Source organism: Delphinus delphis, chromosome 6, assembly GCF_949987515.2.
Source record: "Delphinus delphis chromosome 6, mDelDel1.2, whole genome shotgun sequence".
In the NCBI taxonomy this organism is placed as follows: domain Eukaryota; kingdom Metazoa; phylum Chordata; class Mammalia; order Artiodactyla; family Delphinidae; genus Delphinus; species Delphinus delphis.
This window is the reverse complement of record NC_082688.1, coordinates 6,943,172-6,970,325: the sequence shown is the minus strand read 5'-3', so window position 1 is coordinate 6,970,325 and position 27,154 is coordinate 6,943,172. Positions and strand designations below refer to the sequence as shown.

The following is a 27,154-nucleotide window of genomic DNA, read 5'->3' as shown; positions in this document are numbered from 1 at the left end:
ACAGGGGGAGAGAAAGAGAGAGAGGGAGAGAGGGAGAGACAGGGAGAGAGGGAGAGAGGGAGAGAGGGAGAGGGAGAGAGAGGGAGAGTGAGGGGAGAGAGAGAGGGAGAGAGGGAGAGAGGGAGAGAGGGAGAGAGGGGGAGGGGGGAGAGAGAGAGGGGGAGAGAGAGAGAGGGAGGGGGGAGATAGATGGAGAGAGAGGGAGAGAGAGGGAGGGAGAGATGGAGAGAGGGAGAGAGGGAGAGAGATGGAGAGAGAGGGAGAGAGATGGAGAGAGAGAGGGAGAGGGGGAGAGAGAGAGGGGGAGAGAGAGAGGGAGGGGGGAGAAAGATGGAGAGAGGGGGTGAGAGAGAGAGGGAGGGAGAGAGGGAGAGAGATGGAGAGAGAGGGAGAGAGGGAGAGGGAGAGAGAGAGGGAGGGAGAGAGGAGGAGAGAGAGGGAGAGGGAGAGAGGGAGGGAGAGAGGAGGAGAGAGAGGGAGAGGGAGAGAGAGAGGGAGAGAGGGAGAGAGAGGGAGGGAGAGAGAGGAGGAGAGAGAGGGAGAGAGATGGAGAGAGAGAGGGAGAGAGGGAGAGGGAGAGAGAGAGGGAGGGAGAGAGGAAGAGAGAGATGGAGAGAGAGAGAAGGAGGGAGAGAGGGAGGGAGGGAGAGAGGGAGGGAGAGAGAGGAAGAGAGAGATGGAGAGAAAGAGGGAGAGAGAGGGAGGGAGAGAGGGAGAGAGATGGAGGGGGGGAGAGAGGGAGAGAAATGTAGAGAGTGGGAGAGAGAGAGAGGGAGAGAGATGTAGAGAGTGGGAGAGAGAGAGGGAGAGAGAGAGATGGAGAGAGTGGGAGAGAGAGAAGGAGAGAGATGGAGAGAGTGGGGGAGAGAGATGTAGAGAGTGGGACAGAGAGGGAGAGACAGAGAGGGAGAGAGAGAGAGAGAGAGGGAGAGCGAGGGAGAGATGTAGAGAGTGGGAGAGAGAGGGAGAGAGAGAAAGGGAGAGATGTAGAGAGAGGGGGAGAGAGAGAGTGGGAGAGAGAGAGGGAGAGAGATGTAGAGAGTGGGGGGGAGAGAGAGGGAGAGAGGGAGAGAGAGAGGGAGAGAGCTGTAGAGAGTGGGACAGAGAGAGAGGGAGAGACAGAGGGAGGGAGAGATGTAGAGAGTGGGAGAGAGAGAGGGAGAGAGAGAAAGGGAGAGAGATGTAGAGAGTGGAAGATAGAGAGAGGGAGAGAGTGGGAGAGAGAGGGAGAGATGTAGAGGGGGGGGAGAGAGAGAGAGAGGGAGAGAGAGCGAGGGAGAGATGTAGAGAGTGGGAGAGAGAGAGAGAGAAAGGGAGAGAGATGTAGAGAGTGGGAGATAGGGAGAGAGAGAGAGAGTGGGAGAGAGAGAGGGAGAGAGATGTAGAGAGTGGGAGAGAGAGAGAGAGGGAGAGATGTAGAGAGCGGGAGAAAGAGATGGAGAGAGAGGGAGAGAGATGTAGAGAGTGGGAGAGAGGGAGAGAGAGGGAGAGGGAGAGAGAGATGGAGAGAGTGGGAAAGAGAGAGAGGGAGAGGGAGGGAGAGAGTTAGAGAGAGAGAGAGGGAGAGAGAGAGAGGGAGTTAGGGAGAGAGAGAGAGTTGGAGAGAGTGGGAGAGAGAGGGAGAGAGATGTAGAGAGTGGGAGAGAGAGGGAGAGATGTAGAGAGAGGGAGTTAGAGAGGGAGAGAGAGAGAGAGATGGAGAGAGTGGGAGAGAGAGAGAGGGAAAGAGATGTAGAGAGTGGGAGAGAGAGGGGGGAGAGAGGGAGAGAGTGGGAGAGAGAGAGAGAGTGGGTGAGAGAGGGAGAGAGATGGAGAGAGTGGGAGAGAGAGGGAGAGAGATGTAGAGAGTGGGAGAGAGAGGGAGAGATGTAGAGAGAGGGAGTTAGAGAGGGAGAGAGAGAGAGAGATGGAGAGAGTGGGAGAGTGAGGGAGAGATGTAGAGAGAGGGAGTTAGAGAGGGAGAGAGAGAGAGAGATGGAGAGAGTGGGAGAGAGAGAGAGGGAAAGAGATGTAGAGAGTGGGAGAGAGAGGGGGGAGAGAGGGAGAGAGTGGGAGAGAGAGAGAGTGGGTGAGAGAGGGAGAGAGATGGAGAGAGTGGGAGAGAGAGGGAGAGAGAGAGAGCGAGAGAGAGAGATGTAGAGAGGGAGAGAGGGAGAGAGCTGTAGAGAGTGGGAGAGAGAGAGAGAGAGCAGGAGAGAGAGAGGGAGGGAGAGAGAGGGAGAGAGATGTAGAGAGTGGAAGAGAGAGCGGGAGAGAGAGAGGGAGAGAGAGAGAGCGGGAGAGAGAGAGGGAGAGAGAGAGAGCGGGAGAGAGAGAGGGAGAGAGAGAGGGAGAGAGAGAGAGCTGGAGAGAGAGAGAGGGAGAGAGAGAGGGAGAGCGATGTAGAGAGTGGGAGAGAGAGAGAGCGGGTGAGAGAGAGGGAGAGAGTGGGAGAGAGAGAATGAGGGAGAGAGAGATGTTGAGAGTGGGAGAGAGAGACAGAGATGTCGAGAGTGGGAGAGAGAGAGGGAGAGAGACAGAGGGAGAGAGATGTTGAGAGTGGGAGAGAGAGAGAGGGAGAGAGATGTCGAGAGTGGGAGAGAGAGAGAGAGAGGGAGAGAGGGAGAGAGGGTGGGAGTGGGAGAGAGAGAGGGAGAGAGATGTCGAGAATGGGAGAGAGAGAGGGAGAGAGATGTAGTGAGTCGGAGAGAGAGAGGGAGAGAGATGTAGAGAGTGGGAGAGAGACAGAGGGAGAGAGAGGGAGAGAGATGTCGAGAGTCGGAGAGAGAGAGACAGAGGGAGAGAGGTCTAGAGAGTGGGAGATAGAAAGAGGGAGAGTTATGTAGAGTGGGAGAGAGAGAGAGACGGAGAGAGATGTGTAGAGTGAGAGAGAGAGAGAGAGATGGAGAGAGTGGGAGAGAGAGAGGGAGAGAGATGGAGAGAGTGGGAGAGGGAGTGAGAGAGGGAGAGAGAGTGAGTGAGAGAGAGATGTAGAGTGGGAGAGAGAGAGACAGAGGGAGAGAGATGTAGAGAGTGGGAGAGAGAGGGAGAGAGAGAGGGATAGAGAGGGAGAGGGAGGGAGAGAGGGAGAGAGAGGGAATGAGGGATAGAGGGGGGGGGGTAGTGATGGAGAGGGAAATAGGGAGAGAGAGGGTGAGAGGTTCAGAGAACGCCAGGCTGCTCAGCTGTGATTCTGGAAACTCAGGACAGTTTTCTTGGTGCTGAGTGGAACCTGGTGCCGGTGCCTCGGCGCAGGTAGGAGATGTTAAAGGACCTGTGAAGGGTAGAGAGAGGCCTTGGGCTGGAAAGAGGAAGATTGGGGTGGCATTTGGTGCCAAGGGAGAGTGTGGGGTTCTTGATGGCCCTGGGGACACCTCATCTGTGCCTAGGAGGACCCCAGGGGAAGGAACACGTGTGGGTGGGAAGGGGCGCTGAGTTTGAAGAGCTCTGTTGGGTGGACATGTTAGACCTGGCTGATTGGAGGCTGGCAGGGCTGCTGAGACCCAGTCCCCGGAGGGGAGGGGAGCCCGGGCTGCAGGGACGTCCAGGACTACCCCCCCCCCACACACACAGTCCGTGCTCGCCCCCCACCGCCAATGCTCCAGCCTCAGGCGGCCTTCCCGCCCCGTGCTCTCTGTTCCTCAGACGCTCCAGGCCACTGAATAGTTAGGATTTGGCCCCTTCCCCAGAACCCTTTTCCCCACTGGGAGCCCCTGGCCCCTCTCCAGGGCTCAGCTGAGGCCTCCCGTCCTCTGAGAGCCCTCACCTGGCGCCCTAGACCAGGGCAGGTATCCTGGCTGTGCTTGTGTGGCTGCCCGCCTGTCCGTGCTCTGAGTGCTGGGCACAGCCGGCTCTGGGGACTATGTGTGTCTGTGCAGCTGCTCCAAGACCTTTGGGGAGAATGGGGGGCAGCCGTCTAGTTGGAAGACGGGGTGGTGGGGAGAATGGGGGGCAGCCGTCTAGTTGGAAGACGGGGTGGTGGGGAGAATGGGGGGCAGCCGTCTAGTTGGAAGATGGGGTGGTGGGGAGAATGGGGGGCAGCCGTCTAGTTGGAAGACGGGGTGGTAGGGGGCTGCTTGCTCTGCAGACACAGCTTCTCTTTACTTGGGGTTCCTTGGTGGGGGCTGAGGCCCTCCCCACATCGGTCAGCGTCCCCCTGTCACTGTTCCCTGCCACGTGCCTCTGGGCTCCCCGCTATCCCTCCCAGGGTGTTGGAGGACACTATCTGTGAATGGCTGTGATGGAGTTAGGGGCCCTGCCCAGGAGAATCGGGAGGGAGGAGAGGAGGCTGGCTGGGCACCCAGCCTGGAGGCAGGGAGATGCTGCTCTGGCGGAGGGGGTGCTCACCGTGTCCACTGCTGTTCTGAGGCCAGCTGGCCAGCACAGGAGCTGGGTGTGCGAGGGACCTCCGAGAGAGCAGTTCTGAGGGCATGGGGACCGAGGCAGAGGTGCAGTGGGCTGCGCTGGGGAACCTGAGTGCAGCTGCAGGCTGAGGACCAGAGCCACGGGGGAAGGGGGTGCTGGAGAGGCTGGCTTGCGTTGGTCCATTCGACCAGCAAACATCACTGGAGCCCGCTCTGCTCCAAGCCCTGTGCCAGGTGCTGGGTGCTACAGTGGGCAAGACAGACAACTCTCCCCGCTTCCCAGCGCTCCTCCTGGAGCCTGTTCCAGCATGACTTCTCCCTACGGAACACTGGACATACCCTATGTGTCCAGCAGTGGGGGATTGTTGGAGACCGGATGGAGCGAGCATACAATGGGCCATCAGATGATGTGCTTATCCATTTATTCTTTTTTTTTTTTTAAGATTTTGGGGATAGGAGTTTATTAATTAATTAATTAATTTTTGCTGCATTGGATCTTCGTTTCTGTGCGAGGGCTATCTCTCGTTGTGGCAAGTGGGGGCCACTCTTCATCGCGGTGCGCGGGCCTCTCACTATCTCAGCCTCTCTTGTTGTGGAGCACAGGCCCCAGACGCGCAGGCTCAGTAGTTGTGGCTCACGGGCCTAGTTGCTCCGCGGCATGTGGGATCCTCCCAGACCAGGGCTCGAACCCGTGTCCCCTTCATTGGCAGGCGGATTCTTAACCACTGCGCCACCAGGGAAGCCCCATTTATTCTTTTGGAAGATGCTTATGACCAGTTGTGAAGCAGGGAAGGCAGCTATAACAACTATGGGTAAAGTACAGCCCCTTTTTGTAAGAAATCGAAAATCTACATTTTTGATCGCTCTGTCTCTCTGTTTGTCCATCTACATGGACGGAGGAGCAGAAGGCTGTTTCTCTAGATAGTAATGTGCTTATCCCTGGGTGGTGGGGATGTGAGGGTTTTGGGGAAATCCGTATTGCTTTTTCTGCCTCCAAAGATGGTTATGAAAATGTTAAACATTACTGAACCACAAAAGGAAAAGAAAAGGATTGTGGGTAAGTTTTAACTTTGCTTTTTGTTTTTCACATTTGATTTTTAAATCTTTCTATAGTGTCCACATATCATTTTTTAAAATTAAAAAAAATTTCCCCCTAAAGAGCATTGGAGTCCGGTGTACCTCTGGCAGAGAGGCAGGAGGGAGAGAAGCGGGAGGGGAGACTTGCTTAGATACACCAGGAGGCGGGAGGTGACTTCTAGCAGAGTCTTCCTGCCAGGGAGGAGGACAGGTAGGCTTCGGGGAGTAGAGCTCCTGGGGGACCTGTGACGAGGCCTCCTGCAGGCTGGACCCAGCGAGGTAGCTGGGATTCCTCTCAGAGCCTTTGGATGTGGAAAGTTGAGGTGAGTCAGTGGCTCCTTGGTGGGCACCTGCAGGATCCCAGCAGACATGGGTTGGGTCCAGAAACCAATCCCGGAGGTGAGGTGCACTTTCTCCTGCCTGTGACCTGGATTGGCGGTGGAGGTGGTCATAGTTATAAACCAAGGGACGAATGGGATGAATGGTTCCATTTTTCTCCACACTTTCAATACTGCAGAGGCTGGTTCCCGAGTCCCAACAAAGGGGCAGAGCGCCGAATCGCCGTCCTCCACCAAGCAGGGGCCGTTGAAGCCACCATGTCCAGCACCAGGGAAGCTGGGGACAGCACAAGGTCTCTAGCGAAAGGGATAGTGGAGAGGACCCGGGAACCAGGCAGGCCTGTGTGACCTTGGACAAGGGTCTTCACCTCTCTGAACCTCTCAGTTCTCTTATTTGTGCGTGTGGATGGCAGTCCAGAGCCAGGATGCTGAGGTAGGGCGTCAACAGTGCCTGGCACGAAGTCGGCTCCCCAGGCGTAGAAAGAAGCGGGAGGTGCATCCCCTCCCACAGGGCATCCAGCTGTGTCCCTGGCCGGTCTCAATCCGCTGCCACTGCTCCAGGACACTTGGCACCCTCTCCAGCTGGATTTTGGCTGATCTCTAGCCAGATCTCTTGCGTGTGGACACAGCCCTTTTCCCTCCTTATTTGCTTGGGACTAGATGGGGCTTTTCAGAAGGGACAGCGCAAAGGCAAGCAGAGTGCAGGCACTCCATCCCCAGATAACTAGAGTCCAGCCCTGGGAGGGGGGCCGCAGGTGGACCAGACTGCCCAGACCTCCACCTGCAGACATTCAGGATGGGCTGCTCCCTGAGCAGACCCTTCTGCACTGGATGGTACAAGAGGGCCTGCGGGGGGGCGATGGGCACCGTAGAGGATGGGAGGGGGGTGGGGAGTCTTCCCTGCGGGTGGGACCAGGGCCCCTGGCAGCGAGAACTCCTGGAAAGGCTCTGAGGTGCAGCTAGGGCGTGACTGTCCCACTGCTGGCTGCCGACTCCAGGCCTGACCTCCAGCCTGGAACACACTGGCCTGGTGAGTCCTCCTGGATGACCGAGCTCCTATAGGAGCTGCTCCCGCCCCACTCTATCCACGTTCCTGGCCCCCCATTTCCTCATTTGCCACTGTTGCTCCAGGCCCCAGAAGCCACATGCACCCTGACCACTGGAGGTGTCCTCATGGACCCTGGAGCTGGTGGCTCCTGAGGTCAGCCTGTATGTCTGACCCTGGGTGAAAGTGCCTAAAAGCATGTCTCACCTCATCCTCAACGTGGGCCAACTATGTACCCATTTCTCAGAGGAGGAAACTGAGGCTCAGGTGGGTCAAGGCACTGGCTGGACAGGGGAGGTGTTGGGTCTCTTTCCTGTCAAAGCTCATGCTCCTCTAGCCTCTCCCCGGGGCCCGAACTGAAGCCTCAGGTGACCTGAGAGCCCTCCTCTTCCTGCTTTTCACAGCCCATCTCTCCAGGATTGGCCCTGTCTGAGAGGCACCTTCTCCCAGAGCCCTGTTTCTGGAGGCAGGGCTGGTTCACACAAAGACAAAGAAGCAGGATAGCAAGGCCGGTAATGACAATTCTGGCAGATAGCCATGTGTCAGCCTGCAAGATGTGCTTTACACGTGCCTTCGTGGAGTCCCCACAGCGAGCCAGGAAACTGGCGTCACTTTCACATTTTAGGGACAATGAAACTGGGGCTTGGAGGATTTTAGTGACGGCCCAAGGTTTCTAGCTCCTCCTGTGGAGTCAGGGCGGAACCAGGCTTCTCTGATATGGGTCCTATGTTGGTCAGCAGGACGAGACACTTCCAGCTGGGCAGGAGGAAGACGTCTCTACAGCAGTGGAAATTGCTTATGGCCCCGTGGCTCCTGGTTCTGCCCCCAGGCCCAGGCAGCCCCTCTCAGTGGACAGCACCCATCTGGCCCCCAATACAGGCATTAGCCTGTCTTTCTTCCATTCCCCGAATCCAGCCCATGAGCAGGTCTAACTGGGTCCATCCAATGTATTACCTGAATCTGTCCACTTCTCCCTGGACTGCCCTGCAGCCACCTTGGTCTCAGCCCCTGTCAGCTCTCATCAGACCCCTGAGGCAGCCTCCTCTCTGGTTTCCTGACTCCACTCTACCCCCTGAGCCCAGCTTCCACACTGAGCCAATCAAAGGGGAGTCCCATCATATTCCACCAGTGGCTTCTCACTGCCAACAGAAAAGCCCACTGTATGATCTGACCCCTGTGACCCTTTCCACTCTCCTCCCACTTCCTGCGCTCCCTCCCTGGCTGTCTAAGGTGCCAAGCTCACTCCTGCCCTAGGAGTTCCCTCTCCTGGGAAGCTGCTGTTCCCTCTGCTTGGACTGCCTGGGCCCCAGGTTGAGCAGTGGCTCTGTCTGGTTGTTTAGGGCTCAGCTCAGATGCTGCCACCTCCCAGGGGCCCTCCCTGTTTTCTCTGAGTTGCAGAGGGAGCCTCAGCCACGCCAGCTGTTCTCCGTCCTGACGTAGGTCCTCTGTTCTAATTGCCTTCATGACACTCGTCACGATCTGAAATTTTGTTGTCTGTGGACTTGTTTGCCTGGTTCTCATTTTCTCTCTCAGTAGATTGTGAGCTTCCTGAGGGCAGGGAGCAGGTTCATGGTGGTCACCGCCGAATCTCCAGTGCCTGCAACAGTGGCTGCCCCAGAGTATGTAGGTGCCCAGTAATTCCTTGTTGAGCGAATGAATGAATAAAACGCCCCGTCCCTGGAGTTGTTCCAGAAAAAGCTGGACTGCATGTGCTGGACGGGAGCCTTGGGTGCCAAGTTGTCCTTCCCCTGGGTCCAGTGAAGAAGCTCTGCGGCCCCATGGAGGGTCAGGCTGGCAGGACAAGTTACCAGGGTCCCGAGATCTGAGGAGTCATGGTTCTGTGGTTCATTCAGAGAACAGCAGGGCAGCACTCTTGATGGGAGCAGGATAGACCATGTGAACCTGGGTAGGCTGGGTCTGTGGGAGATCCCCAAGGGTGGAGAGGCAGGGCAGCAAGGAGAGGGATGGAGCGGGAGTGGTCCTGCTTTGGATAACGTACAGATGCCCCCTGACATAGGAGGGGAAGGTCCAAGTGTTCATCCAGGCACTCAGGGCCCTCCCTGAAACAGGTGAGCCCCCTTACTGGCCTCCTTTCCGCATCTGAGGCCTCCCCCTCGGGTCTCCTCTGCTTCATTGATGGGGGCCAGCACTTATTCATACCATCTTTCCAGCACCTCCCTGACCCAGAGGAAGTGGGTCCATTCAGCCAACAGAAGTTTATGGAGTGGGGCTTCCCTGATGGTGCAGTGGTTGGGAATCTGCTTGCCAATGCAGGGAACACGGGTTCGAGCCCTGGTCCGGGAAGATCCCACATGCCACAGAGCAACTAAGCCCGTGTGCCACAACTACTGAGCCTGCGCTCCAGAGCCCGCGAGCCACAACCACTGAGACCGCGAGCCACAACTCCTGAAGCCTGGAGCCTGGAGCCGGTGCTCCGCAACAAGAGAAGCCACCCCAATGAGAAGCCCGCGCACCACAACAAAGAATGGCCCCTGCTCGCCGCAACTAGAGAAAGCCTGTGCACAGCAACAAAGACCCAACGCAACCAAAACCAAATAAATAAAACAATTTTTTAAAAAAAAAGAGGGGCTTCCCTGGTGGCGCCGTGGTTGGGAGTCCGCCTGCCGATGCAGGGGACACGGGTTCGTGCCCCGGTCCGGGAAGATCCCACATGCCGCGGAGCGGCTGGGCCCGTGAGCCATGGCCGCTGAGCCTGCGTGTCCGGAGCCTGTGCTCCGCAGCGGGAGGGGCCGCAGCAGTGAGAGGCCCGCGTACCGCAAAAAAAAAAAAAAAAAGAAGTTTATTGAGCACCTACTGTGTCCAGGAGCTGGGGGCAGAGCAGTAGGGTGATGACTTCCTGCCCTGTGTTTACAGTGTAGTGAGGAAGAGGGACAAATGGACAAATAAACCTAGAGTAAGACATCAGGCAGTGATAAAGGCTATGAAAAAAATAAGGGAGAATGCGATAGAGGGGTATTATCTTAGAGAGGTAGTCAGGGCGACATGTGAGCAAGGGTCAGCCACGGAAAGAGCTGTGAGAACATGCCCACAGAGGGAATAGCACATGCTAAGCCCCTGAGGTGGGCACAGCCTTGGCAGGTAGGAGGACAAGGCGGAGGCTGGAGGGCACTGAGTGATGGGGAGGCGGGAGATGAGTGGAAAGGCAACCAGGCTGGGTGGTGCAGAGCCGTGTGGGCCGTAGAAGGACTGTACTTTGTTCCGAGCAGGCCAGCAGCCGTGGTGTGCTGGAGTCCCGCCAGCATCCTTGCGAGAGCTGGCTGTGCACGTCTCTTTCCCACTCTGTGCTCGGTGATATCACATTGGTAGCTTGGAATCGCCAAGGTGGGGAGTATTTGTACCACAGGGATCGGCAAGTTCTACGGATGAACTCTGCCCCCCGCCCCAACTGGTTTTAAACATTTACAGTACTGGGAAGTTTTGTTTTTGTTTTTTTTGGCCACACCACACGGCGTGCAGGATCTTAGTTCCCCGACCAGGGAGCGAACCCGTGCCCCCCGCAGTGGAAGCGTGGTCTTAACCACTGGACCGCCAGGGAAGTCCCACTACTGGGAAGCTTTGAGTTGGGGTGGGCTATGACCTGCCATAAACATTTTCAAATGTCAGAGGATGGGGAGAAGGCGAGTGGATGGTAGGAGAGTGAGAGCAACAGTAGGAAGCCTGGGGACTTCCCTGCTGGTCCAGTGGGTAAGGCTCCACGCTCCCAATGCAGGGGGCGCAGGTTCGATCCCTGGTCAGGGAACTAGATCCTGCCTGCCACAACGAAGATCCTGTGTGCTGCAACGAAGACCTGGCACAGCGAAAATAAATAAATAAAAATAAATAATAGAAACAAAAACTAGGAAGCCCAGTTAGCAGGTTAGTGCAGTGATCCAGGTGAACGACGGTGTGTCTGGACCAGGAGAGCAAAACCAATTGTGGTGAGAAGAGGGTGGGCTGTGAATCTCTTCTGAGGGGGAGCTGCCAGGATTTGCTGATGGACTGGATTTGGGTCTCTGAGAAAAGAAGGAGCCCAGATGTTCTGAGGTTTTGGGTCTGCACAGCTTACTGGATGATGGTGTCACTGATGGAATGGGAAAAACTGGGGGTGGGGAGGAAGCAGGGGTTAGGGGTGGTTCTCAGGGGGTTTGGGTTCAGACAGGTGAGCTCTGAGATGCTGGTACCCCAAGAGGACAGGTCATGCAGGGCTGGGACCCCTGAACTACATTCAGCGTAGAGGTCCCAGATGGAGATGCAGTTGTCAGCAAGATGATGGGTCTGCATGAGTTTTGCTGGGAGGAGGTGACGGGAAGGGAGAAGGGGACCAAGGTCTGAGCCCAGAGTCTCCCTGCATTTAGAGGAAGGGGAGGAGGGCCCCGCAAAGGAGACTGGGGAGGTACGAGCCAGGAGAATAGAACTAAATTGCTCTCTGCCCAGCTGATACTTTTGTTTTTCACACTAAGCATGAGGGGTGTGTAAAGGAAGGATATCAGGGGTTGGTGGCTGTGCAGCCCTCATTCCTCTGGGAATAGAATCCCTCTTCCCTATGGAGAACCCATCAAAAGGGGCTGAAGTGGGCTGACCAATCCCCTAGTCTTAGGGATGACACATGACCAGACCTGGCCAATCAGAGGGCTCCTGCCTCCCAATCTGCTAAGACTAGTTCAGGGATGAGCACATGACCCAAGCTGTGCCAATGGGTGGCATCCCTGATATTTCCTGTTGGAGCTATGCGAAGATGCCCCTTCTGCCAGGGTTGCTAAGCTGGGAAAATGTTATCCTGGGGATGCTAGTGGCAGGGCCAGCTGTGTAATTGTGGGCCCAGTGCAAAATGGAAATGCAGGGCCCCCTGCTCAAAAAGCAGGAAAAAGTGCCACTAATGGTGCCTAGAACGCGTTTCCTTCCTTCCGCAGGCTCTCAACTTGTCATGGTGTTTTTTGTCTGCTGTTTAATGTCATTCTAAGTAAGGAAAAATAAACATTTTAACTGATTAACATGAATTTTACTATTCATCTCTATACTGTGCAATAGCATAGTTTAAAATGCAAATATTAGAGTATTTAATTCGTGTAACACGAATTACACGATTTGTATTTTGTGGCTTGTCCCTGAGGGTGCCTTGAGCTGGTCAGAAAAGACAAGTAGAAACAAGACTCAGGAAGGTTATAGGAGGAGCAGCTGGCTGAGGGGATATTCCAGAACCTCCCAGGCACCCCTCCACCCTGCCGTGCATGCCCACGTGCGTGTTCCCTCCCGCCCTTGGGCCTGACAGTTGCTGAATTACCCCTTCCACCAACCACCAGACTGATGTCCTGAGTCCTGGCGCCGGGCTGGGACCTAGGCACCTCCCCTTCCCACAAGCCCCGCTTCAACCTCCAACAGAGGGGTCACTCCCAAGGATCTCAGTACCCAGAGAGAGGGTAGGTAAGAGGCTCGCCCCCTCCTGCACATGGTCTCTGGTTGGCCAACCCAGGGCAACGAGGGCGGCCACCACGCCCTGCAATGCTGCTGGGCATGTAGCCTGACCCCAACCCTCCCTAAGCCTGTGCCCAGGGTAGAGGGCAGCAGTGGTCACACAGAGGGGGGATGCCAGGCAGGCCTGGGTGTCAGAGTGGGGGACAGAGGACCTGTCCCAGGGAGGCAGGGAGGCAGGACGGCATGTGAGTTGAAAGTCTAAGCCCGCGGCGCATGCGCCATCGTCCCATCAGACTTCACTTCCAAAACACAGATTCAAAGTCAAAACGATTATGGATTTCAAGACGGCATAAATGTTAAGCCCCATTAAGACAGCAGAGCGTTAAACCCCAGGCGTGGAGTCTTTTGAACGCGTGGCCCTGGGTACTGGCCGTGTGCCCATGAAGCTGGCCCTGGCTGGTGGCCACCTTGCTCACGCCCCAGAGGAAACCTAAGAGGAGGCCAAGGAGAGACAGGAAATGCCAAGAGACAGTGAGCGAGCCCTGTGGACATCATGTGAGCCTCTGGGTCCAGCTGTGCCTGGAGTTAAAACACCATGGACTTCCCAGTTCCAGAGCCAATTAAACTCTTCCTCGCTTAAGCCAGCTTGGGTTGAGTTTCTGACGTGTGAATAATGCGGCACCTGCCGAGGTGAGGATCCAGGCCTGGGAATCTGGAGACCTGGATTCCTTTCCTGGCTTAAGGAGTTCTGGAACTGTCTGCCCATCCAAAGTGTCTGTGGGTCACTCAGAGATCTGACTGCCCCCCCCACCCACCCCCAACATGGACCTGTTCTGTTCTCGGCCAGGTCCGTTATCTGTGTTAGACCTCCGGTTCTTTGTCCCAACAAAGGGTAGCTTTATTCCTCAGCCTTCCAGCGTTCCTCAGCCTGGCTGATGTGGGTGTCAAAGGAGACCCTCAAGTCCCACCCCGGGGTGGGGGATGTATGTGTGTGTGTGGCTTGGACGGTGGCTGGGAGCTAGGCAAGGAAAGTGAGGAAGGTGTGTAGGAGTGTTCAACAAATGTCAGAAAGTGACTGGATTGGGGGGCAGAGCGGGGCTTGGAAAGGAGTTAGAGACCCAGGGGGCTGGGGGTGGGGAAGGGGCTGATTGGGGGAGGGGAGGCGAATCACTTCTCCCCCACTGTTTCTCCTTTAACCCACTCCTTGGACAGGACAAATGGTCCATTCATTCATGCGTGCGTCCATCACTTCGTTCATTCCATCGCCAAGCCTGTGTCCTGAATGAAATTGTCAAACACGCACGGGGTAAACGTTGACTGTGAGGCATAGCCAGGCCTTGAAGATACCCAGACACCTTGCTGGAGATTAACCTTGAAAACACGATCGCGAATTTATGGAAAGACACAAAAAATCCAACAGAGTTTACAGGACACTTCTGCTCTCCTTCTCCAGCCCCAGAGTTAAAAGAACTTGATAGGGTCCCTCTGGGAAAAGGTGCATCTTCTCACTTCTTAGGTCATCAATTTTGTTCAACAGGAGAGAGTCAGTAGAATAACTGTCCTGCATTTTGCAGGGAAAATGTATCATCCGAGCAGAGCTGACCAGTGATGATATCGCAGCTCTTGTTTATTGAGCACCTACTGTGTGCCAGGCGCGGTGCTGGAGAAGGCTCGCTGCACAGGCGGGTACTCACAAGCATCCTCATCGTGCACAATAGGGTTTGGAGGCTTGGAAAGGGGAAGTGAAGTGCCTAGTGTTGCCTGGAAAGTGGCAGCCCTCGGTTTGTAATCAGGTCTGTGTGGCTCTGGAGTTTGGAAGGACAAAGCCCTGGCTTCGGACAGGCGCCCCGTGGGGAGGTGACCCTGGGAAGCCCTCTGGCACCTGGCCTCTGCATGCTGGTCCACACTCACTCATCTGATATTAACAACTTCCAGGGAGGGGATGTTGCACAAGGAACCCATATACAGCCCTAGGTCCACCCGCTCACCCTCCCTCTTTGCTGAGGGTCCCTTGGATGGGTGTGGCCTTGGGGCTCAGTCCATTGGAAGGAGGGACAAAGCTCGGCTTGGCCTGGAGCCTCAGCCGAAACTGGTTGGGGCAGCTGCTCCAGACTGTTGTTACACTGGTTTATTCCCTCCCTCTGCCCCCACCAGTCACCCCCGCCGCCACCCCACTGACCTGGGGGAAAGAAGGAAGTTCCTGTAACACCAAGAATCACTACCATTTCCTGAGTGCTTGCTGTGTGCCGGGCACTTCGTGAAGTCCCTTCATGGGTAGTAACTGAATCCTGAATCCTCCCGATCCTGAATCCTCCCGTCCCTGCCTTCTTTTTTTTTTTTTTTTTTTTTTTTGCGGTACGCGGGCCTCTCACTGTTGTGGCCTCTCCCGTTGCGGAGCACAGGCTCCGGACGCGCAGGCTCAGCGGCCATGGCTCACGGGCCCAGCCGCTCCGCGGCATGTGGGATCTTCCCGGACCGGGGCACGAACCCGCATCCCCTGCATCGGCAGGCGGACTCTCAACCACTGCGCCACCAGGGAAGCCCTGTTTCCTTGTTGGTCCCATCTCCTGCCACTCACCCCATTGCCCTCTCCCTCTTGGGAGCCTTCTTCCAGTTCCAACAGGCCAATGAGTTCCTGTGTTTACTCTTTGCACTTCCTGTTCCTTCTGCCTGGAACGCTCTTCCATCATTGTTCTTCCAGCTAGTACGGTAGAGATTTCTAGGGCCCACCCATCTGCTTCCCAGACTGCCAGGGGCACTGTGCCTCCCAGGCCCCTTGCAGTTAGGCGGGGTCATGGGACTAATTCAGCCAATGCACTGTGAGTATAAGTGAGGCGAATCGCTTCCATCGCAGAATAACGTAACTCCTGAATCGCTGAGTCACTGCATGGGGGAAAGCATCCTGGGAGAGTCGTCCGATTTAGTTGGACTTTGCATGGTCAAGAAATTAATCTTTGTTGTGTTAAACTGCTGAGATTTGGGGATGAATTTGTTACCGCAGCAGAGCTTATCCTACACTGACTAATACAACTGACCTATTTAGATCTCAGTTCATATATCGCCTCCTCTGATCATCAAAGTTAAAATGGTACCACCAGCTCCTCATCGGTCTTCTCTAGCCCTGTTTTATTTTCCCACCACACTTATGTCACTGTTCAGTGGTTCACTTGCTTGTTGTCTGTCTCTCTGCTAGAATGTAAGCTCCATAAGGGCAGGGCCCTTGTCTGTCTTGTTCATGCTGCGTCCTGGTGCCTAGCACAGTGCCTGGCATATATAGGTACTCAATATATATTTGAATGAATGGGTGAATGGATGCATTTCTTGAATGAGTCAGTGACACAGGCAGATGACCATGCTCATGGGTGGGTGTGGAGTCTGTTATTGCCACCTGCAGTTTCCTAAGTGATTAGACACAAGCCTCAGATCATCAGAAGGCTGGAAGCAGTGGTTCCTTTTTCTACTTTTGGAGCATCAAGACTGGGTTAGGACCTTACTTCTTTCCTCCTGCTCTATCTCCTCAGATGAGGGAACCTGGGCCTGCTAGGAAAGCAAGTCATCCCAGGTGCCAAGGCGAGCCTGTGACCCAGAGCCAGAACCTGCCCCTGGGTCTCCAGACTCCTGGTCCAGAGCCCTTTCTGCCGAGCTTTGCCACTTCATCTTTAGTTTCAGCTTAAGTTGCTAAAGACATTTCCCAAGCACTTTTGCCTCTTACTACCCACCTGGCCAGGTAATCTAGCAACTCTGAGCAAAACATTCTGTGATGATTGATGGGAAGGACTGGGCGGGGCTGGGACAGGAGTCAGAGGTGAGAACAAGCAAAGCGCCCTCCAGGATGTGTCCTCCATGTTTGTCCTTTTGTCTCACAGCCTCTTAACAGAGACAGAGGGCAGGAGGCTGACTCCTGGTGAGCCACGGCTTTTTGGTTGAGTGCTCTGTTCTCAGGGGTTGAGCCTGCCCCAGACAGGGTGCATATCACTGCTCCCCTCTCTCTGCTCTGTAGCAGGCTACATCGACGATAGCACCTGTCACATCACAGTTTTCTCTGAAAAATATAGTGTTAATTTTTTCTTCTAAATATAAAAGTGATACATGATCATTGTAGAAAACTTGGAAAACATAGAAACGTGCATATGATAAAACAAAGGTCATCTATATTCCCTCCACCTTTCAACCGTTTCAACGTTTTCCAGCTTCTATTCCGTCTATCTGCACATGTGAATCGATAATGTTACCTGTACCCCAGATGTCCCTAGGTCCTGCCAGCTGGGGGTGTACAGGTGGGCATGTTAATTTCAGCATGTCCCTCTCCATCCCTCCGGCCAGCACCTTGGCCTCCCCTCACAGCCTTTTCAGTTAGGTCTGGGAGTGCCTGGGGGAGCCACATATGAGCTCCAGCCAAGTTCCTCCATTTTGGCCTCCTTGTGGATATCCAATGCCCTAGTTCCCCGAGGGTGGCTTCTGTTGCTGCCCCTGTCCTGGGACCTGCAGCTTCCCCTCCCCTGGTGATTCCTGAGTGGCAACGCTGGGAGGCATCAGATGGCCCTGGAGCCTCATTATCCTGTTAAGGAGCAAGGGAATGTTTCTTTTCCAGAGCTGTGTTGGCTGTACTTAATCACCCAGGCCCTGAAGCAACCATGCCTGTGTCCTGGGTTTCCCCATGTCCCGTGTGAAAATGCCGTCTTTTGCTTGGCCTGCAGCCCCTCTCTCTGGAGGACATCTTTGGTCTGTCACCTGTACCACCCTTTTCTGAGAAGAGCGTCCCTTCTCTGCCCATGAGCTTCCAGTGGGCACGACCAGGCCCCGTCCAACCCTGGCTGCAGGTTTGGGACAGGACAGGGTCCTTCCCTGAGATCTTCTGAGTTGGAAACAGGAGAAGAGGACAGTCCTTCTTGGGTGGAAAAGCCATGGGATGGGAGTCCAGGAGCTGCTTCTTACAGCTGTCATGAGAAGTGGATCTGCAGTAGGAGAGTGGCGTGCTCAATGCAGAGAAGAAAGTCACAGGAGGCAGAGAGCGCATCTGGAGATTTGCCCCTGGATCCAACTGTACCTGAAGCCAGCCGCACCCCTGCCCACTGTACAGTTCAGTGCCATGAACCAAGAAATGCCACCTTTTGCCCAAGTTGGTTCCATTCAAGTCAGTTGTTCCCTACCACAAAGATCGTGACAAATCCCAGGAAGAGGTCAGTCCCTGCCCTGAGTGGGGTGGGATACAGACACCGCTGTCCTGTGTGTCTCTCCATCCCTCCACCCTGCTAGTTCGGGTTCAGCTGGAACTTAACAATGTTACTGTTTAGACAACATCAGGGTCATTTGACAGCTCGCATTGTAATATGTTATACATTCTTCTCCACGAGACTGTGAACTCCAACAGAAAGACTGGCTACTTCTTTGTCATGTGACTTCTGTCAAGATTTCTCATTTCTAAAACTAGGATGCTCATGGTATCTATCTCTGAGAGTAGCTGGGAAAATTAGCTGAGTGAATACATACAGAGGGATTTGCTGTCCTCTTATCTGCTCTTCTTTCTCTCAGTACTCAGCTCAGTGCTTTGCACTGGCCAGGCACTAAGTGGGCACCCTGCAAATGTGTGTCCCGTGCATAGAGATGCAGAAAGACATGCCCCGCACCAGAGCGACACCCACGGACACACACACACACATAGGAGAGTAGCACTCAGATCTCAGTATGCTACACAGTGACCCTCCTGGGAGCCCAGGGCATCCCCAGCCCCTGGCTTCTCTGGAGGGCAGCCTGCAGCTCTCCCAGGCTCTCAGCTCTTATCCCCGCGGCTCCACATTGCTGGGAGCACAGCTTGGAGCCTGGTTCTGCTTTACACCACGTATCAAGGACAGCAGGACCTGTGGTGTTCTAGGAGCTGAGGGAAGTATGTGTGTGTGTGCGTGCACGCGTGCGCTGGTTAACTTGGGGGGCTTGCTGGAGCTCTCGCTTCCAGAACTGCTGTTCTCTGAAAGCTCTGTCTCATCACTCCCTAAGTCCCCCAGTCTCTTCCAATCTCCCTGCTTCCTCAAGTAGCCCCCCACACTAAGTCCCGCCTGGGGGCTCTTGTGGGGTCTGGCTTGGTCTTTTTCCTGGAAAGAGCAGGGCTTGTCTGTGGATCTGGGATCTGGGTCTCTGGACTCCTGGTTTGCCTGCTGGCCTGCCCCCTTCCCCCTTTCCCAAGACCCTCATGGCCCGCATCCTCCCCACACCCCCACGCCCCCCCTCCCCTCAGCCTTTCAGTTGCGCTCAGCTGGGGAGTATTATTCTCTCAGGATGTTCTGGGAGAGCACGCTGTGAGCTGTGCCAACCTCCGGGGAGGGGGCGTGGCCTTGAGTGGAGTGAGGATGCTCCTTAGAGCGTCTCGTGTTGGGGACAGTGCGTGTGGCCAGGTGCGGCCTTCAGTGTGGTGTGTACTGTAACATCAGCACTGCTTGTGTTACGACTTTGTGTGGAATGTCTTAGTGTGAGAGGTAGGTGGCCAGGGGGTTGCGTTTTGGGTCACTGTGCATTGTGCTCAGGGCATTAACCCTTTGTGTGGCTACCCAAGGTCCCTGGGCCCTGAAAAGATAATTGGGTGGAAGGGCACCTCTCTTTCAGGTGCTTCCCGCGCCCTCCTTCCCCTTCCCACGGTTTCACTAGATCCCAGTGTGCCTGAGGTCTCTTAGCGCAGCTGAAGCTCAGAAAACCTGGCAGAGGAGAGGAGAACCCCGGTCCGGGGTCCTGTTGAGTTTAGAGCTCTTATTTCGTAGGCCACCACCCACACTCCTTTGCCCTAAGGACAGGTGGGAGTTCCCAAGCCCCTCGGCTAGTCCCTTCCCAGGCCCAGGTCCGCCCTCCCAACAAAGGCGGCCGACCACGTGCCCCCTCCTCCCCGCGGGCCTGGAGTGGGGATGCACGCAGCCCCCGGTTCCCGCTCCAGCCAGGGCTAGATCCCGACGCAGCGCTGTGCCCCAGGTGGGCGCCCAGCAGCCCCCAGCAGCCCCGCCGCCCCCGGCTGTGCCTCGCCCACTCCCAGCCGCTGCCGCTGCAGCACCCTGGAAGAGCGCTAGGGGGAGCTCTGGCAACTGGCTTGGTGGATTGAATCAAAACCGCGCATCAAACAGCTCTTCCTCGGACTTGGGGTGGGGGGCAGGATGGGGAGGAGGGCGACACGCCGTTACCCTTCCTCAGCAGCTCCAGACTCTTCCTGTGGGAGGCCGAGGAAACAGCCCTGGGGGGTGAAGGTGCCTTTCCTCCCCGTAACTCACGCCTCCATAGTCTCCCTCTTCCTTCATCCCCATCGCGGGCCCTTCGCGGCCCCCCGGGCTCTGAGTGTCCCTGAGAACTTCGTCTCGCCCAGCGGGCTCCTGGGACTGGCTTGCGTCCGCCTCTCGGAGACTGGGGTGCGGGGCCTCTCGGCGGCAGCCCCTCCTCTCGCTGCGGGAGGCGTGAAGGCTGGGGTCGGGGACGTGAGTCGTCCTGCGGGGTGGCTCGTGCAGCAAAGCTCAGGGAGCGCAGGGGCGAGAAAGAGAGCGAGAGGGCACTGAGGAGACCGCCAGGGACGGGGGTGGGGGGGCGGGGAGAGAGAGAGGGAGGGAGAGAGAGAGGGAGAGAGAGAGGCACTATCGAATAGCAAGCTGCCACTTTGCTTTTTTTCTTTCTTTCTTTTTTTTCTCTTTCTTCCCCCCCCCCCCTTCTAATCCTTCCTATCCCCTCTTACGCTGGAACCAACCCGCGCGCCCCCGAGCCCGAGGCGCGGCTCCAGATGTGAATTTGGTTCCAGGGGGGAGGACGCGAGCTTCCTCGGGGCCTTGGCACATTCTCCCACTCTGAGGTCATTCCGTAGGTGGTCAGCGGGGAGAGCGCGCCTGGAGCCTTCCTGCCTCCATCCACTGGGGAGGGAAGAGAGGCGGGCGGGAGGGAGGGGAGAGGGAGAAGGGAGGGGCGCGAGGAGGGAGGGAGACGCCGCCAGCACACCACCAAGTGGCACCGAGCAGTGATAACAAACTCAACTTAAAAAAAAGAAAAGGAAAAGGAAAAAACTTCCCCAAGTTGCAGCCCAAGATGTGCGGACGTGCGGGCAGAGGCGCAGGGCGGGGAGTGTGGGTGGCCCGCAAGCCCCCCGGCTGCTCTCCCCAGCCGAAGAGAGCTCAGACGTGAGGCCGACCAGGCCCTGCGCCCCTGGCAGGTCAGGAAATGTGCTGGAGGCTCGCTCGGCTTCCTGATGGAGACCCTGGGGGCGGCCGGTTCCCGTGGGGGGCAGGCGCCTCTAGGGAGGGGGGCCCGGGAAGCGCGCAGCGCCGGCTCCTTCCCCAGCAACCAGCACCACACCCCCATTCCGCTCCCACCCCCGGCCCTGCGGTTGTGGGCAGATCCTGCCCTCCCAGGCCCAGGAGAGCTGGGGTTTGCCGGAGGGTAGGGGTCTCTCCTCACCACCCTCTATCCTCCCCTCCACCTCCAGGTTGACCTGAAAACAAGGCACCGCCATCCTCTATAATCGACTTTTTATTAAGATTATAAATTTAAACAAATCTGAACAGTTTTACCCGGTGATATACAATTCAGTATGCACAAAAATACAGGGGAATGAGGGAGAAGGGCCAAGAAAGGAAGGGTTGGCAACTTGTTTTGGAGTCCACATGGTGCCGATGATAGAGAACCAGAGGGGCTGCAGACCAACCCCACCTTTTTACAACAAAAGGCTTTAAATTAAACAAGATCTATCGAGCTGAAGACACAGGACGGGGTTGTCACAGGCTCGAACAATGCTGGTTTCATGAAATGCAACCGAAGGCTGAACCAGGACAGTGCAACTTAGAAGCACACACACAAACACCACATCTGACCAGGAACTTAGTGAAAAGTCTCCAACGCAGTCGGCGGTCCCGGCCCCTCCCTCCCTCGGGGCCGCCGGAGATCCAGGTGAAGGAATCGACTTCCTTTTTTGTTTAGTGAGGACCGCAGTGCTGGGCATGATGGGAAATGTAGTCGGCTGTGCCCGCCCCCCACCCCTTCCCCAAACAGTGTCCGAGAGTGTCGGGGTGTCGGGCGCCACCCCCGAGTCTGGAAGACGGGTGGAGGAGGGGAGGAGAACAGAGCCAGAGGGGCGGGGAGAGGAGGGGTTCAAGACACCCGCCCCGCGAAGAAAAGAAAAAAAAAGTTGAAGTGTTTTCATTTCTGCCTTCTCATTTTGAGAACTTTGGAGGCCGCCCCCAGAGAGGAAATGTGACCCAAACGTCCCTTTCGGAGATAGAGTTTGCCTTTGTTTTTGCTCAGGATTTCACAAGACCCATTCCTCACCCCACGGAAGAACTCGGGAGAACGGAGCGCCGGGCTTCCTAGGTCTGACAACTGATTGGAATCGGAGCCCCGGGCCCCGCGCCCTCCTGCGCTGCGCCCCCAGCGCGCCCCGGCGGTCCGGGCGCCCTGCCTCGCCCCCGGCTGCCCGGCACCTCCGCCGGGCAGCAGCCCTTCCTCACGTGGCTGGCTCCTCTCTAAACACCACTGCAATCACTACAATAAAAAGAAAAAAAAAAGAGTAGGAGAAACACAAAGCATACTTAAATAGGCGCTTTTTCTCTCTGCAAAAATAAAGTCCAAGATCTTAGATTTCTTTTTCTTTTATTTTACAATTTATAAAACATCAGCCATCTCCCTCTGCTCGCCCCCAGCTCAGCCCCGAGTGGCCGGGTGCCCGTTCGTTCCCTCCTCTCGCCCCTTGGCCGAGTCTTTGTCTGGCCCCAGCCCCGCGGGGCCCCGGGTCCCCGTGCCCTCAGGGGTCCCTAGAAGGCGACAATGGCTCGAGTCCAGGCGCCGAGGCTGGCGAGCGCCTGCTTGGCGCACAGCTGCCCGTTGAGCGGCGGCGGCTGCTCAGAGGAGTCCGGCTGTCGGCTCACTAGCCCGGAGAAGCCCGAGCCAAAGATGGAGATCAAGTTTGAGATGTTGGACGCGTCCGGGGACGAGTCCGGGCAGAAGTCCTCGAAGCGGGCGCGCTTGCAGGGGGCGAACGGGACGCCCCCGGGGGGCTCGGCCCCCAGGTCGCCCGCGTCCTCGTCGTCGTTGTCCTCCTCCTCCTGGCCTGGGTAATACTTGCGCTTGCAGCCGGCGGCGGACGCCAGGCCGGGTCCCGGGGCGCCCTGGCCACAGCAGGGGCAGTGGGCGGAGGCGCAGCAGTCCTGGTGCAAGTAGCCGTTCTCCACCGTGGTCACCACGTGAGTGTCCAGGTCCAGCACGGTGGTCTGGCTGCTGCAGTGCACGCCGAAGTCCGAGGGGGCCGGGTACGCGCCCCGGTAGAAGCCGGGGGAGGAGGCGGGGGCCGGGGAGGCGGGCGGGGAGGCGGCGGTAGCCGCCTGAGGGGCGGCCCCTGGGGGCGCGGAGGGCGCGGAACAGGCGGCCGAGGCGCGAGGGTCCCGCGGGCAGAGCGCGGCGGGCGCGGGCGGCGGCAGCGGCGCAGGACCCGGCTGCAGCGGCTCCAAGGGCTGCCCGCGGTGGGGCGCGCCGTGCGGCGGCTGGAGCGCGGCGCACCCGGGCAGCTCCGAGAGCGCCCCCGCGCCGCCCGCGGGCGCCCCGGCCGCCGCCGCCGCGCAGCCCCTGGGCGCAGGGTGCTGGTGCTGGTGCAGCTGCTGCTGGAGGTGCAGCTGGTGGAGCTGGTGGAGCTGGTGCAGCTGGTGCCGGGCGACAGGTTCGCGCGCCTCCGCGTCCCCGCCGCCGCCAAGTTGGAGCGGGCCGAAGTCGGCCGCGCTGGCCGGCATGCCCGGCGCCGCGTACGCGAGGTGCTGGTGCTGGTGGTGGGGCGGCTGCTGCTGTTGCTGCTGCTGCTGGCGCCGGTAGAGCTCGGCGCAGCGCTCGCTCAGGTAGAGCTGGCGCGCGTTGCGGAGCACGTAGGACACCAGGAGGTTCTTGTGCAGCTTGATGCCGCCGCGCTGGGTCCGGGAGCTGTGGATCTTGCGCAGGGAGATGCTGATCAGGCTCTGGGCGTCCAGGGCGCACTCCATGCTCCCGCGGAGACGGCTGCGGCGGAGCAGCCGCGACCGCTGCTGCTGCTAATGCTGCTGCTGTTTCGGCCTCCAGCCGGCCTCCGGGACGTGCTGGTCAGGGGAAACGGAGTCCGGGTCAGCGGGTCGGCTGCGCTCCGAGAGGAGCCGCCACCATGCGCTGCGCGCCACCCGCGGGCTCGTGCTCCCCAGACGGCGCCAAAGCAATGAGCCTCGGCCGGCCCCGGCCCCAGCTATTTAGCCGGGCGTCCGGGCCCCGCCCCACACGGGATGAGCCAATAAGAGTGCTCCAAACCTCCCGAGTGACAGACGCTACCCGCCCCGGGGCCACTAGACTGGCCAATCAGACCAAGGCGGTTCCTTTGTGCTATTCAAATACCGAACGGACCCCGGGCCTCCAACGCCGCCGCTGCCTCGAATGTTCTCCCGTGGCCGCGGCGCCGCGCGGGACTCGGAGCCACCGAGGCCGCTGTCTGCGACATGGGTCGCCTCGCAGCCGCCACGTTGGAGCCCGCGGCCGCCCTCGGCCTAGTTCCTGGGAGCCGGGGGTCGGCTCACCTGCGTGCTGCTGCTACGGCTCCTCCCCCTTCCGCACGGCTGGACCTCACCTGCGGCAGGTGAGCGCGGCTCCCACTCCCGGCCACGCGGCACCTCCTTTCATACCTACCGCCCCCGGGTGACCCGCGGGACGCAAGGTTTTTGCAAGAGACTAGTGGGGCCGCCGGCTTGACCTTTGGGGACTCCTCAGGAGAAAGAGATTTCGAGGTACCCTCAGCCGCCGAGTATGTTGGGCCTGACTCCTTGACTTTTGGGCTGAGGAGATTCAGAGAACACTCGGGGAAGGGCCGGCCTCCCCATTTGTCTGACGGGAGAAACCAAAACATGGTGAATTTTGGTCTCCTCTGATAGAGGAGGCTTGGAGGCGTGCCCCTCGCAAACCGCTGAGGTCTCAAGGCGTTCCGAGAGCTGACATCCAGTGTCCTAATCACCGGTTCTGTAACCTTTCCTTGCCTTCCTAACTAATAATAATGACACTAGGGACTGTTATTAAGTGCCTAGGATGGGGCCGGCCCTGCCAGAAGCGCCCTGACTCCCTCCCTGTGACTGCAGGCAGAGCGGGGACCTGAGTCTCTGAGGAGTGGGGTGACTCGTGGGAATCCCACAGCTCCTAAGGGGCAGGGCTCGGATTGCTACCAGGACTGTGAGCTCCAGACGGGAGGCGAATACCAAGGGCCGAGGCACTCGCCCTCTTAACTTTTGTTGACACTTTTGTTTTCCTTCTTGTCCTGAACAGTTTACGGGCCACCTCCTCCCAGCTGGGGCCTGATATGGTGGGGACGATCTCCAGGGCGCTCTCCTCCTGGACTGGGAAGCCTGAAAGGGGGTGACTGCTGCTCAGAGGGGGGTTGGGGTCCAGGGCGCCTGGGTGGGAGGGTGTCTTTGAAGTGGTTTGCCTGAGGGTTGGCCCCTGAAGGAGGAAGAGGCTTCACAGAGAGTATGAGGGCTAGGTGGGCCTGGGGGGCGTTTGGGGGCGGGGCTAGGTGGGCCTTGGGGGCGGGGCTGGGGTGGGACGAGGTCCCAGGAACAAACTTCCTGCTCTTTCCCCCTCTCCTTGGGATTTCTTCTAAGTTTCCTCTTTCGTTGGGCCTGTTGTCCTCAGCACCTGCTTCATCCCTTGGGAGGAGGAAAGAGACCCAGCCTGCCCACTCTGTACTTTCTGGGTCTCCCCTCAGACTTAAGAATTCTCCAGGTTTGTTTCCTCACACAATTTTTCAGCATCTACTCAGTGCCAGGCATCAAGGGTAAAAACAGATTTAGGGAGCATGTACCCCACTTTTCAGATGAAACTTGGGACACTGACAGTGGAAGGGACTTGCCTGAGGTCCCACAGCTCCAGATCCAGCGCTCTGGCCTTTCCATGCCATCTGTGAACAATCTCAAACTGGTCTGAGCCCCTGTGATCAGAAGCACCTCTTCTGCCCCCACCCAGAGAAGCCAGGATTGACATTTTAGGGGAACTGTGAGAAAGGGCATCTTCTATACTATTGGTGATCTGGTGATAGGAACACACAGGAGTGGAACTTGTTTATGTGACAGTACCTGTAAGAATAAAAATATACTGCTCCTTACTTCCTCAGGGCCTGTCTTGACACACAAAGCCTTCGTTCGTTAATTTATTTGTTTTTCTTAAAGTAAATTTATTTATTTTATTTATTTTTGGCCGCGTTGGGTCTTCGTTGCGGTGCGTGGGCTTCTCATTGCGGTGGCTTCTCTTGTTGCGGAGCACGGGCTCTAGGCACGTGGGCTTCAGTAGTTGTGGCACGTGGGCTCAGTAGTTGTGGCTCGCGGGCTCTAGAGTGCAGGTTCAGTAGTTGTGGCGCACGGGCTTATTTGCTCCGCGGCATGTGGGATCTTCCCGGACCAGGGATTGAAACTGTGTCCCCTGTATTGGCAGGTGGATTCTTAACCACTGAGCCACCAGGGAAGCCCCCATTTGTTTATTTTTGAAGTTCACCTTTGAGATATCATTAGCATGTGGAGGGAAGCGGGAGGTCCTATCTGGTTCTACCGTCACGTCTGGGACCCATGGCGTCTGGCACATTGCATGATTCCAAGAATGTAATTTTTTTTTTAACGTCTTTATTGGACTATAATTGCTTTACAATGCTGTGTTAGTTTCTGCTTTATAACAAAGTGAATCAGCTATACATATACATATATCCCCATATCTCCTCCCTCTTGCATCTCCCTCCCACCCTCCCTAATCCCACCCCTCTAGGTGGTCACAAAGCACCGAGCTGATCTCTCTGTGCTATGCGGCTGCTTCCCACTAGCTATCTGTTTTACATTTGGTAGTGTATATATGTCCATGCCACTCTCTCACTTTGTCCCAGCTTACCTTTCCCCCTCCCCATGTCCTCAAGTCCATTCTGTACGTCTGCATCTTTATTCCTGTCCTGCCCCTAGGTTCTTCAGAACCTTTTTTTTTTTTTAGATTCCATATATATGCATTAGCATACGGTATTTGTTTTTCTCTTTCTGACTTACTTTACTCTGTATGGCAGACTCTAGGTCCATCCACCTCACTACAAATAACTCCATTTCTTTTATTGGCTGAGTAATATTCCATTGTATATATGTGCCACATCTCAAGCGCGTGTTATTAATGCTGATTTGGGGCCTTCATTCTGTGCTTGCTGAGAATTTGTTGGGGGAACGAAGACTTTGAGAATATGTATCTTGCTCAAGGTCACTGAGCCAAGAAGAGGTTGAGGCAGGATTTGAACCCAGGTCTGTTTCCAGGATTGGAACTCGCTTTAGGTTCTTTGAAATCAGCTGCTTGCTTCTGCCTTGGGTGGATCTGAGTCCAGTTCTCAGGGCTCAGCTCATGGCGAACGTAACCTTGACTTCATCAACACCCCACCACTATCCTGACAACTGCTGTGAGACCAGGGCCTGCAGGATCCGTGAAGGAGCAAATCTCTCTCCAAGCTCAGCTCATCATTGACAGCCATTCTCACAGCTGCACCCCCTAACCCTGGGGGTCCAGATGGGACACCAGGTAGGGATGGAAATGGATTCCCTAGCTACAGGCTGGGGGCAGGGGAGCCAGCCCCCCCACCCACTTAGCCTCTGCCCCGAGGTGAGTTTGAGCTCTGCTAAGGCTCTTCCGCTCCCTGGGGCCAGCTGAGAAGTGGTCAGCCCCGTCTGCGTGGCCCCATTCTTTGGGCCCTCCTGTCTGGGGCCCGCATTCACTTGGTCTCCCCTCCTTCTCAAGAATCAAGAAGTGGCTAGTGGGGAGGGCTGAGCAGTTGTCCAGATTAATAAAACCCTTGATCTTTTTTGGGGTGGCCTGGACGGGGGAGTTGCTGCAGCTGTCGTAAGAAAACACTTGCTGCAGGAGGCAGTGGAACAGCTGAGCTCTTTGGTGCCCCTGGGAGTAGTGAAGATTGGGGGGCACACAGT

The 27,154-nt window shown here is 56.9% G+C and overlaps 1 protein-coding gene across 1 annotated transcript; it reads right to left on the bottom strand.

The window, feature by feature from the left end:
- Positions 1-20,939: 20,939 nt before the first annotated feature.
- Positions 20,940-23,374, bottom strand: IER5L (immediate early response 5 like). The gene has a single exon (XM_060013285.1). The coding sequence runs from the start codon at positions 23,186-23,188 to the stop codon at positions 21,977-21,979; it is 1,212 nt and encodes a 403-aa protein (XP_059869268.1). The 5' UTR covers positions 23,189-23,374; the 3' UTR covers positions 20,940-21,976.
- Between the last annotated feature and the right edge of the window lie 3,780 nt (positions 23,375-27,154).